Below are 12520 nucleotides of genomic sequence, written 5' to 3'. Positions count from 1 at the left end.
ATTAAATATTAAAATAAAAAAAAACATTATAATCAAATCCGTGCAACACACGGGTTATATACCTAGTAATTAATTAGTTTGGTACCAAGTAGTTCGGTTTAATGAGATGAGATATCAGACTAATCTCTTGTTGGATGTTTAATGGTCACAGCTTAAAAGCTCTTTGAGCCACACTCATTGAGTAACCAAGAATAAGGTTGGGGAAAAAAAATCAATTAATGTGTGTTACTACAACTAGTCCTTGAATATAAATTTTATTGACGTAAAAATGTCTTTTCTTAGTTGTAAGCAAAATGTCGAGCATTACTTGAAAGTCATGCACACATAATTATGAAGTCTTAAGTTTCAACTTGTGTAAAAAAATTCAACTTAACAATATCGAATTGACAATTGAGTTAGATCCTACGGACGACATAAAAATGTGTTAAAACAATTAATTTTGAAGTTTAAAATCACATTTTTGTAGGTGTTAAATTATTTATAAAAAATAAAAAAAATAAAAAAAAAAAACATTGACTCATTAGATTATGCTAATTTAGGTAACTAATTATTCTAATTGGGCTGTATCCCAACCAATTGCACATCTAAATTTCTTTTTGAGTTTTCTCTTCTTTGATTCCACAAGTATTTGGATCTATTATTTTTACACATAGAAATTATCATAAGAATTAAGAAGCCATGTTGGCATGTTTGCCAAAATATCACGTGGTCTGCCCTTAACAACATTGCCAAAATATCATTGCACCTCCCTTCTTTCCTTTTCGTACGAAAGTTAGCATGTAACGTAATGTCATTTGCCAGTTAACGTTTCGTACGAAAGTTAGCATGTACGAAAGCTCCATCCACCAATAATTTGTATCAATCTCAAATATGTTGTAGATTCTCACCCATAAATTCTAATCACTTATAAATTTATAAAGCATTTATTTCGGTCCAAATTCTAATAGACAAGGAAAAAAATTGGGGTTATTTAAAAAAAATGAAAAATTAATTCAAAATTTATTGTTGAGATTGTTGGTGTTGATGAAGTTTGAATCTATGTTGCTGCCACTGTTGATGAAAATTTATTTAGAAATTTGTTGTTGTTGCTCTCTCTGTTTCACCATTTTAGTATGGAGAATTTGTTGTTGTTCTCTCTCTAAACCTGCGCAAAATAAGCAGGATAACAACCAAAAAAACTACAGCTGCACCTTATGAAAAGCGAGCAACAAAAATCAGTAAACAAACACAACCAACTGTAGGCTAAACACTGCCACACAGTTGGACAGTTTGTGTACCTCCCCGAATCCAAACAGCTGCACCTAAGTGATATTGTTAGAAGTGGAATTTTGTAAAGTTTGAGCATGAGTGAATCAATTTTGAATTTTGATTTTGAATATGATCACTTCTGGGCATAGGTGTTGGTGATCATGAGTTCATGAGTAGTGTTGGAGAAGATGAAGGAATTGGGGGCATTGAAGAAGATTGAAGAAGATGATGGCAGAAACATGATTGTTGTCATTTTGGTCCCTCATCTATGAGTATAACAGAGTTAACACCAAGTTAACGTTTTGGATGCATTTGACTAACGAAACAATCATTGGGGGAGTTTTTGGTTCATTTCATTGATCTAGGGATGTGCCTGATAGTGAGCAACACTTTCAGGGACCCAAATGAGGGTTTACTCATTAAAAAAGATGGATGAGATACGAGAGAAATGAGTGTAATGGTCATTGTCTGAATTATAAATAAGAACAATTGGAAATAAGAGTACATCATGTCTTAATGAAATGCATAAAAAGTTTGCAGGCTGCTTACGCATAAAGAAGACCAATGATGTGACGTTACAACGTAGTACTTCTCATGCTTAAGTTTTGTTACCAGGATCGATAGGATAACAAGCTTGAAGCCTTGTGACGTCAGAAGAAAATCAATTGGTAGTAAAAAAAAAATGCATATGTGTAAAAGAAAGTCTTCAAAAGCAATGGTTGTTTAGTAATTATATCAAAATGGATGTGCAACTCAACCTTTCTTCGCATTTTAGAGCGGAAAGTTTTTTTGATGTGGGACCCACCCAAAGAACACTTTCTTTCCTCTCTGACAGTGCAACCAAACAATGAAAACACAAATTTTGATGAACTTTCTTTCCTTCCTACTTTCTTTCCATTCACCTTCCCTAGAACCAAACAATGCCTAGTGTCTAATCTAAAGTAGACTACTTGTAAAAACATACATTTATATTTAGTCTACTTCTTATGTTAGAATCTTTATTAGAAACAATATTAGCTCAAGACCCTCTAACAATCTTTTCAACATATAATTCTTTCAAAAATAAAAATTTCTAATTATATTTAGAAAAATGAAATATATTTTTGCAAATCAATTGTCTCTCTAACCTATTCATAATAATATATGCGTAAAAAAAAAACCAGTTCATAATATTTTTTTAACCTCAAACATCTACTCACATTTATTTATAATATTTAGGCACATACCTTCCAACATTTTTTTTTAAAGAAAATGACCTCCCAACATCTTTTTTGATTTAAACAGATCTTTCAACATCTTAATACTCATATTTATGTCACAAACATGCGTTACCATGTGAATAATTTGATTAAACGGAAATGTAAAAGATTTTACTTAGATTAAATCCATGGAATACTCATGAGAGTTAGTTAAACAACTCAATAGTTGAAAAAAGAGTCCATTATAAAATGACATGAGAATCTTTCCTATTATTTTAGAATTTGGCCAAAAGGAACATGAATAAGACAGGTTACACACATGAACAGCAATTGCAACGCTTTGAAGTGGCTTTTTTTGAATATTCAAAGGAGACAAATTGGGATGTGTTTATGACCAGGATTTACGTCGAATCTATCTCAATGACCAACCTTTCCTACACTTTACTTCATTCCTTTTGATGCTGACCCCTATATGCCACCCAACCAATCACACTCATCCGTTTCACTTTCTCTTTTTTTTTTTTTTTTTTTTTATGAAATAAAAATAGATAATTTGAGTCACATAAACTCTAAAAAAAAAAATATAGTAAATACCAACTCATAAAGTGCCACTTACAATGTAGATAGATATTGTATTTTGATTAAAGTAGAGATATTTGAACAACTCTTTTGGTACAACTTTTAGGACAACCTTGTTGTTCTCTCTTCTCATTGGTCAAAAATAATAGAGAGAAAAATGAATAGAGAATAAGAAAATAATGTGAGTATGAGAGAAAGTTGTACAAAAATAGTTGTACAAATATCATTTCTCTTTTGATTATGATTAACTTTGACTCAAATAATAATATAATCAAAGGAAAAAGATAAAATGCACGACATAAAATTTCGTCACCATTGCACGAATGAATTGTATGTAGTAGTTATAGTACTTTTTTAATTCTGTTTTTACTTCAAATGATCACACTATAGTCTATTGATTGCCATGTGTTGCAGCAAACAGGAACGTTTATAAAATATTGTAAGGTAACACTCATTAAAAGAGAATACCACATGAAATTGAAGTTGTCGTGCAAATTTGTGTGTTGACTTGTCGTATCGTATAGCAACTCTCATAATCAAAATCATTAAGTAAAAAAAAACTAGTAAAAAAATGAAACGTGTACAAAAAAAAAAAGCTTGTATAGAAAATCAAATGAAAATAATTGATAATTTAAGAAATACAATCAATTTTTTATTACATCACGAAAATTGAATAAAACTAAGCATTTTTTTTTTTTACAAATTAAGCAATATTTTTAATTTGTGTCTTACTTTTATTTTATCTTTTTGACTGAAATAGTTACTTTGGTTTATGATTGAATTGAAGAGAATATATCCAAAAATGAAAAATAATCAAATATTTATTTATTATTTTTTGTCAAGATTAAATTGGGTGGATGAAAAATTGTGAGAACCAAACTGATCAACATTAATAAAAATATAAATATAAAATTGAGTTGATAAAAAGTTGACTAATTTGTATGATCTTAAATTTAACTTTCGGATATAGAATCTCTGTTAGAGGATTTATAAATACTTTTGTTAATGTTCGTTGAACTTTGAGATTTGTCCTGATTCTAGTCAGCAACATGTCTAATTCATATCAACTTATATTAGCGAAAAAATGATGAAGAGAGTGACATTTCACTTCACATAAGCTCTCTCATCATATGATTATGAAATATCGATTTCACTTTACTCATAGTAGATTACTTTATCACTAATTTAACCTAATTTTACAGTGACATCTTCATGATCTCACCACACTCTTCAAAACTTCAACCCTCCTTGGTTTTTTTGTTCAAAACCCAAAACCCCACAAATTTCTTTTTCTCACTCACTTCTCATATTTTCATTTCTTCAAACACTTGGTACCCATTTTCTATTTTCCTCCAAAGTTTCAATCTTTCTCATTGGGCTACCTTGAATTGATGCACAAATTCAGATCCATGTAAGTGACTCTTAATTCAACAATTCAACATGTTTTATCTTTTTTATTTGGTTTCAACTTTCAATTCCATTGATTTGTGTTGTTACTGCTTTAGGGTGTTCTGTAGCACATTGATTATGTATGTATGTAACTGTTTTTGTTCTTTGTTTTGTTGCAGGTATTTCTTGTGGAACTAATAACTGAAATATAAGATTGTTTGATTTGTCTTATTGATTCCGTTAACGAACTAGAAAAATAAAATAAATGGTTGTTTGATTTGTCTGGTTAATTCAGTAAACCAACATGTAAACTAAAGGTTGTTTTTGTTTCTATTGATTATTAGCATGAACTAAAGTTGTGATTTTGAAGGATAGAAGAATTGGGTAGGTTTGATAGTTTGATTTGAGATTGAGAAGGTGAAAGAGTGAAGATTTTTTATAATGATTGTAAGAAAAAGCATGGGGAGGGTAAAATCTCTACTTATGCTGCTTATGGTGTTAGGATTTTCCTTTGCAACTTATAATTTGGTGTTTATGATGATGGAACATAAGGCGGGAAATGATTTGGGATCATTTGATGGAAAAGCGATGGAGATTAGGAATACTAATTCGAAATACCATGTTGCTGTGACGGCAACTGATGCTGCTTATAGTCAATGGCAATGTAGGATTATGTATTATTGGTATAAGAAGACGAAGGATATGCCTGGATCGGCTATGGGAAAGTTCACGCGAATTTTGCATTCAGGAAGGGGAGATCAGTTGATGAATGAAATTCCTACTTTTGTTGTTGATCCTCTTCCTGAGGGTTTGGATAGGGTATGTACTTTTACGTTTCTGCCTTTTCAGCATGTTATTTTGGTGAATTCCTGATTTAATATCAAGTTTACAAATCCTGATATACATACTAAAACTACACATTATATTACAAGTTGGAGAAAGAGACAATGGTATGAGAGAAGAATGAGATAGCTGTTTGGTTAAAATAGGGTATTATATAATATAGTAACTTAAGTGTGAAATGAACATATTTTGTTGATTCAGCTGTATAGAAAGATTCACATAGAATTGGAACAAAGAAGAGAAAGAAGTACCCTTCGGACTACTTCCTTGTAATCCAAGGCTTATGATTGTTACCCTGTCAAATGTTATAATTATGTCGTTAAATAGTGGTTGTTGTTATTCCGCAAATCTTTATTTTGTGGTAAAATGCAGTTGTGATGCCATTGTGGACACTTCAAAACCCTTTATATTGCGGTTGTGGACCGCAATTTAAAACCATGGTTATAGACTTATAGTAATCATAAATAGAGTTCATTTTTTTTTCCTAAAACTGGTGAATAAACCTTCCTTGCAGTAATGGAAATGTTATTAGGTGAGGCCAAGGGGGGAATAGGATAGGTTTGCATGAATGGTTTTATCTGAATATCCTTAGGCTCTGTTTGCAAGTTTGGAGGGGAGGGCTTTGGGTAAAAGGAAGTAGGAAAGGAAAATGAAAGAAAGGATAATCCCCCAACCCCAAATTGAACAGGGGTTTTGTTTTTTCTTCATAACACAAAATCTCCTCAAAATGGGGGAACTCGAAAATTGTATTGAAAGAGAGTTTTGATAAATTCTTCAAATCTAATCTATGTTGTTATAAAACACTCGAAAATTGTTTTTAAAGAAAATTGTATTAAAAACATATTAATGATAAACGTTCGTTTTATCATTATCTACGAAAACACTCTCGAAAAATGTAGAAGATTTCGCTATCCCCCCCCACTGTCCTCCCTTCCCCTTCCCCTTCCCCTCAACCTCGCAAACAGAACCTTAATGTTTTTGACTATTATATCACTGGTTATTTTGAACTAGTTGGTGTTTTAACATTTAGTCCTTTCAATATCTTATCTTTTTAGCCTGTCTTATAACAATTTTTGTTCAAAAGAGGTTTTGAATTTGAAGAGTTACTTTTGCTTCCTTTTTATGGCTTCGGCAAATTATATTTTTCTGTTTTAGCTTTTTTTGTTGTTGTGGTTTTATTATTATCTTGTTTTAAAGTACTTGTCCAATTGCCTTAAGTTATGGATCTTTCTATTGTTGATGGTGATTGGCACACCTGCTTTTATATCTATGTATTTTATTTATTGCTACTGCCTAAGATATGATGCAATACATTGACTGTGTAGTGTAGACAACATAAACTAAGCAACATACTCCCTCCGTTTCAAAATACATGTCGCATTTTTGCAGTATGCACTATTCACATGACTTGCTTTGACCATACTTTTTAACTAACATATAAATACAAATGTTAGCATGTGAGATGTTATTCGATTTGTTTCGATAAATATTTACAAAATATTAAATTTTTATAATTTTTTTTAGATAATTAAATATATTAACGGTCAAGGTTGTGCATTGGCATGTGTGAAGTGGTTGATTGCGACATATATTTTGAAACGGAGGGAGTAATATGATAATCTGCAGTAATCATTTGAGCATGTATGTATGATTTGTCCATAGTAGAATACGATCGTAACATATTAATTTTTTTTCAATGCACGCATCTAAGACGCAGGGCCGGCCCTAGGCATAGGCCGGTAGGGGGCCCTAAAATTTTTTTATGGTGGGCGGTGTATATCAAAATATTTGGTTTTTAGGGGGTGTATATAGTAAAGTTCACTAAAAGGCCCAAACATTGACATGATGAAAGGCTGGACTGAAGCCTGTTGATGATTTTGGCCCTTCTGTCTCAATTTGCTATGTATACCCTCGTATATACAAAGATTTCTATATACACCCTCCCCATAAAAAAAATTGGTTTTTCTTAATAATGTGCGAAAAAAATTAGTATTATCAAAGAAATTTATGATATTTTTGGGGCCCTTTGTTCCTAATAATGTGCCTCACTAATATTAAATATATTAGTCATATTTATTATCCAAGAAATTGGGATAATTTTATAACAAAAAAATATATATTTTAGTTGAAAATAGGCCTACTAGAGAAATTAGTCTTAATGTTGTCTTTCAAAGGTTCCAAAAAATTAAATTATATCGTTATAGTAATGTCAACTTTCTAGAATTGATAAAAAGGATTGCAAAATTGAATTTGATAATGCTAAATCATGCGATACGCATTCATGATCATTAAACTGATGTGGGACGCATTTAGGATCATGTGGCCCACTCATTTTTTTTTTTTTGGTAGTAAAAAGCGGGGAAAAAAACGAAAAGACCTGATAAAATCACAACAATGAGCTAAATAAAAATTATAATATAATATGTAAGGGGCCCTTTATTCATATCATGCCTAAGGCCTGTAAAACTCTAGGAACGGCCCTGCTAAGACGGTATGTATGATTCGTGTAAAGATGAATGGTTGCACTTTCTATACTGATGGATTTTACCTTTTCAGTGAAAAGGTTTTGACTTAACATGTCCAAACTTGTTGATAAGTATCCATTGCAATGTTGTCAATTAAGGATCGCGATAATAGTTGTTTGGTCAAATTCCTCTACGCTACAGTATAGCCACTATTTGATAAAAAAAATTATAAATAACGTATCAAAGAATAATAGCAATTTGTTCAAATTCTGTAACGCTATAGCACTACAGTCACACTATTTGACAACACCGATCCACTGCATCATGAGTATATATCATTGTTCTTGATCTGTCTATATATTTGCTTACAGTTCATGCTTTTATTAATTTTGCTTTCGGTTCAGGGTTATATTGTGCTAAATAGACCATGGGCTTTTGTTCAATGGCTGGAGAAAGCGGTTATTGATGAAGAGTAAGTGTCTTAATTTTCTAGGCTTTATGTTTTTTACCAATAATGAAATCTAAGAAGCATTGGATTTTATGATTGGTGCAGATATATTCTGATGGCAGAACCCGACCACATATTTGTTAATCCTTTGCCTAATTTGGCTACAGAAAATGAACCAGCAGGGTATCCATTCTTCTATATAAAACCAGCTGAAAATGAAAAAATTATGAGAAAATTCTATCCTAAGGAAAACGGTCCTGTTACTGATGTTGATCCCATTGGCAATTCCCCTGTAATCATCCACAAGGTGAAGTTTCAATTTATAATAATAGCTTGCATAAGGTTAATTTTAGGTTTAAATATGTTTTTGGTCCTTGCAGATATACAAATTTTTGCTTTTTGTCCATGTAATTTTCTTTCAATCCTTGCAAATATACCACTTTTGCTTTTCATCTTTGTTGTTTTATTTTAGTCCTTGTAAAATTTGTTCATGTTGGAATTAGTCTCTGTGATATGTGTGTAATACTTATTTTAGTCTTTAGACAGTCCAAATTGGAGGGACGAAGATCAAATGCTCTACAAATTACAAGAATAAGTTCCAATGTAAAAAATTAGGCTTAAATATGATTTTCGTCCCTATAATTTAGACCAGTTTTGATTTTCGTCCCTGTAAAAAAAAAACTTTGAAAAACATCCCTGTAAATTTTTTTGTTTGAAAAAGGTCCCTCGCCCCACTTCCGATCTGATTTGGCATTTTTTTGCCATGTGGCAGTTGCTGACTATGCAACTTTTGCCACATGGCACTGACGTGGCATGCCACATAATTCAATTTTTTTTTTCTTCAAAATTCTGAAAATTCTTTTTTTAAATTAAAAAAATTTGAAAAAATTTAAAAATCATAAAACAATTCCGAAAAATATATTGGAATTTTTTTTCAGTTTTTTTAATTTTAAAAAATAAATTTCAGAATTTAAAAAATATTTTTAAATTTTTTAATGACATGGACTGCCATGTGGCAAAGGTTGCACAGTCAGCAACTGCCACGTGGCCAAAACCATACCATGTCAGCAAAAAAGTGGGGCCAGGGACCTTTTTCAAACAAAAAAAATTTACAGGGATGTTTTTCAAAGTTTTTTTTTTACAGGGACGAAAATCAAAACTGACCCAAATTTTACAGGGATGTTTTTCAAAGTTTTTTTTTTTACAGGGACTAAAAAATTATTTCAGGGACTAAACAAAACTAAGGACCAAAAGCAAAATGTTGTGGATTATTAGCGAGGATTAGAAGGGTGGTATTATAGTTGGAGGAACCGAAAACATATTTAAATCTTAATTTTATTTGTTATACTATGACCCTGTAGTTGTTAGTTTTTGATGCTGCTGTTATAGTTGCTATCTAAGTTTCTTGTGAACCACATAGTTTCTTCCTCTAAGGGTTTGATTTTTGGTATATCAGTATATGTTGGAGGAAATAGCTCCCACGTGGGTGAACATTTCATTGAGAATGAAAGATGATCCTGAGACAGATAAAGCTTTCGGATGGGTGCTTGAAATGTGAGTATTGTGAATTACCATTGAAGTTTGCAACATGACGGCTTTATTTCTTGTTAGTTATCTCATTCAACTGATGTTGTTTTCATTTTATAATTTCTTGTCGACAATGGTCATTACTGATAGACCTAACCTTCTACTACTTTAACTCTGTTGAGTGAAGGTATGCTTATGCTGTAGCGTCTGCATTGCATGGTATAAAGCATATTCTTCGAAAAGACTTTATGCTGCAGGTTCGAATTCCTCATATCTTCTACTATTTTCATTTCCTTTTCTTCCCTTTGTTACATAATAAAGTTTATCGTATGAATCGTTGGAATTTTTCAGCCGCCTTGGGACTTAGACGTGGGGAAGAAGTTTATCATACATTTTACATATGGATGTGACTATAATTTGAAGGCGAGTCCATTTCTTTTTCCTTATTCCTTTTATCTATATCGGTCATGCACGTTTAGTTGTTCGGTTAACTAGTAATTTACTATTTATCACATCTTCATTCAGGGGAAACTGACATATGGAAAGATTGGAGAATGGCGTTTTGACAAGAGATCATATCTTATGGGTCCTCCGCCCAAAAACCTTTCATTACCACCTCCTGGAGTTCCGGAAAGTGTAGTAAGTCTTTTCATTCCAGAATTGTGTCTATGTGTCTATGTCGAAATTTATTTTTAGGGGCAATAAGGTCAGATGAATAGGTTTGACATGTTGAGGTTAGATTAAGAAGAAACTAGAAAGAAAGAATAAAGACTTTGCAATGATGATTTCTTGATACTAAAAATCGCAAAGCACTAACCATTATTATGACTCGAAATCCGAATTAAACGAGAAGGAAATTCATGTTAATAATTAAGAAATGTGGAAACTGATCACGAGATAATTTAAGATACTAGAAAATATGAAACTGAATCCATGAGATAATTAAAACAATACCAAGCTACAAGATATTTTCTTATCTTCTAATATCATGCATGCTTGAAATGTTGCTTCTTCATATGATATGTTTATAATAATATATATATTTTTTGAAACAGCGAATGTTTGTGTAGTTAGTATTATGATGGGAGTGGAAATCAAACCATCGGCCTTATTATCACTCCACTCCTTAATTCCCCCACCCAGTGACGGAGCTTGAAAGATTTACGTGAGGTGGCCAACTTGCTAATGTGTATCAGTGTGTGTGTGTGTGTTATTTTGCATCAAAATGGATACAAGTGACACTTATGGTTAGGTGTATTAGCTCTATTGACCATTGTTCTATGTAACAGGGTTCGAATCACGATTTTTGCATTATGGGTTAAGTGAAACTACCGGTTTCGAACTTAGGACATTAATACTTGTTGCAAGTTACCTTGCCGCTAGAACGCTTGGCTTATGTGTATATTAACTATTAAGAATTTTTTTTATTTTTTTTTTTAACAATGGGAAGGTCATGGCCTTCCTACGTCTCCTACAGATCCGGTAGTGCCCCCACCCCAGCCACTAAACGAACCTTATATCTCTTTATGTTTTATTTATAATAATATCATATCAGCAATCTACTAAGAACTAGGATTTGATGTTATGCCATTAGTACAAGGTGAACAGAAAAGTTTGGTTTTATTTAAGTGTTTGGTGAGTTATAAGCTGATATTACATTGTTGTCTTTTCTTGAAGCTTCGATTATGCTGTATTACTTTCCTTTTTGCCTTTTTTTTGTTGCTAATTAAAAGATTCTGTAATGATAATTTTGCAGGTGAGGCTTGTAAAGATGGTCAATGAGGCTACTGCAAACATACCTAATTGGGATTCGTTAAATAGAAGCTAAGGGAAAGATTACGAACTATAACTCCTTGTGCTGCCTCTATGCCAGTGCTTTAAGATGAGAATCACAAACACTAAATATATGTCAAAATAGATTAGTTGGCAAAAAAATACAAATGGTCATTTTGTGCTAGCTCTGAAGATAGATTTTTTTTTAAAATAAAATAAAATAGCCAGTTAATTATTTTGCATTAAAACATGTACAAGACATTTACAACCTATTCTAAAATATTTTTGCCAACTGATTGTTGTCAGAGTGCAATCAACGATAAAATATGCAACTTTTTTCACCCCACCAATTTTTCTTGGATGCTGCCTCTTCTCAAAAGCACTTTTCCACAAGTTAAAAGCAATTTTTCACAAGTTATATAAATGAGTTTAACAAGCTAAGTCCAATTTTTCAGAAGTCAAGCTCAAGTTTTTAATTTTTACTCTCTTCGTTTCAAAATAAATGTCGTTTAAGGTTTTTGCACACATACTAAGAGATGACACAATGTTGTCTATAGACATGACAGACACATTTACTAAAATAGCTTTGTTAACTATTGGTGCATTTCCCATTATTATAAGAAAGTAAAATGTGGTACTTTGAAAGTATTGTGTATATTAATAATTAAAGCATATTATTGGAAAAATAATTAATAGGACATTGAAAAGTGAGAATGACATCAATTTTAAAACAATTTTATTCTGTCAAAGTGATACTCATTTTAAAACGGAGGAGTATCTGTTTGTCTCATTTACGCCCCCTACTTCAATATATGTTGACTTGAAGGGGAGAGGGGGCCGCTCCCAGCTAGCTTGACTTCAATGGAAAGAAACTAGTGTTATACTCCCTCCGGTATATAAGCAAAAAACCAAAAAAAATACGCACTTTAAGAAAGTGGTTTAAGTGTATTTATGTCATTGTAAAAAAGTGCACCTTTTCAATTTTATTTTTGGAAGTACATTGAAAAGTGTTGAAAGAATAATTTTACTTAAAAGATAAATTTGGAATA

At 31.8% G+C, this 12520-nt stretch overlaps 1 protein-coding gene across 2 annotated transcripts; it reads left to right on the top strand.

Annotated features, from left to right (window-relative positions):
* The first annotated feature begins 4133 nt into the window (after positions 1-4133).
* Positions 4134-11642, top strand: LOC11432343 (hydroxyproline O-arabinosyltransferase RDN1-like). Of its 2 annotated transcripts, none has more exons than XM_024785209.2 (9): positions 4134-4437; positions 4595-5234; positions 8128-8195; positions 8277-8478; positions 9628-9725; positions 9886-9955; positions 10050-10121; positions 10224-10337; positions 10754-11114. In XM_024785209.2, the coding sequence occupies exons 2-9, from the start codon at positions 4857-4859 to the stop codon at positions 10766-10768; spliced, it is 1017 nt and encodes a 338-aa protein (XP_024640977.1). In that variant the 5' UTR covers positions 4134-4437; positions 4595-4856; the 3' UTR covers positions 10769-11114. The 2 variants fall into 2 exon arrangements, with proteins under 2 accessions (XP_024640977.1, NP_001411840.1); NM_001424911.1 differs by lacking the exon at positions 10754-11114 and adding an exon at positions 11455-11642 and having other exon boundaries at positions 4279-4437.
* The last annotated feature ends 878 nt before the right edge of the window (positions 11643-12520 follow it).

The sequence above is a fragment of the Medicago truncatula genome, chromosome 5, assembly GCF_003473485.1.
Source record: "Medicago truncatula cultivar Jemalong A17 chromosome 5, MtrunA17r5.0-ANR, whole genome shotgun sequence".
NCBI classification, from domain to species: Eukaryota; Viridiplantae; Streptophyta; class Magnoliopsida; order Fabales; family Fabaceae; genus Medicago; species Medicago truncatula.
The sequence above is the reverse complement of the archived record's forward strand: the minus strand, read 5'-3'. Positions and strand labels throughout refer to the sequence as shown.

Excerpts from the sequence above, each read along its gene's own strand:
- LOC11432343 (NM_001424911.1), top strand. The coding sequence starts at position 4,857 with ATGATTGTAAGAAAAAGCATGGGGAGGGTAAAATCTCTACTTATGCTG. Across the intron at positions 8,479-9,627 it reads CCCCTGTAATCATCCACAAG|TATATGTTGGAGGAAATAGC; the intron begins GTGAAGTTTCAA and ends TTGGTATATCAG. Across the intron at positions 10,122-10,223 it reads GATGTGACTATAATTTGAAG|GGGAAACTGACATATGGAAA; the intron begins GCGAGTCCATTT and ends ATCTTCATTCAG.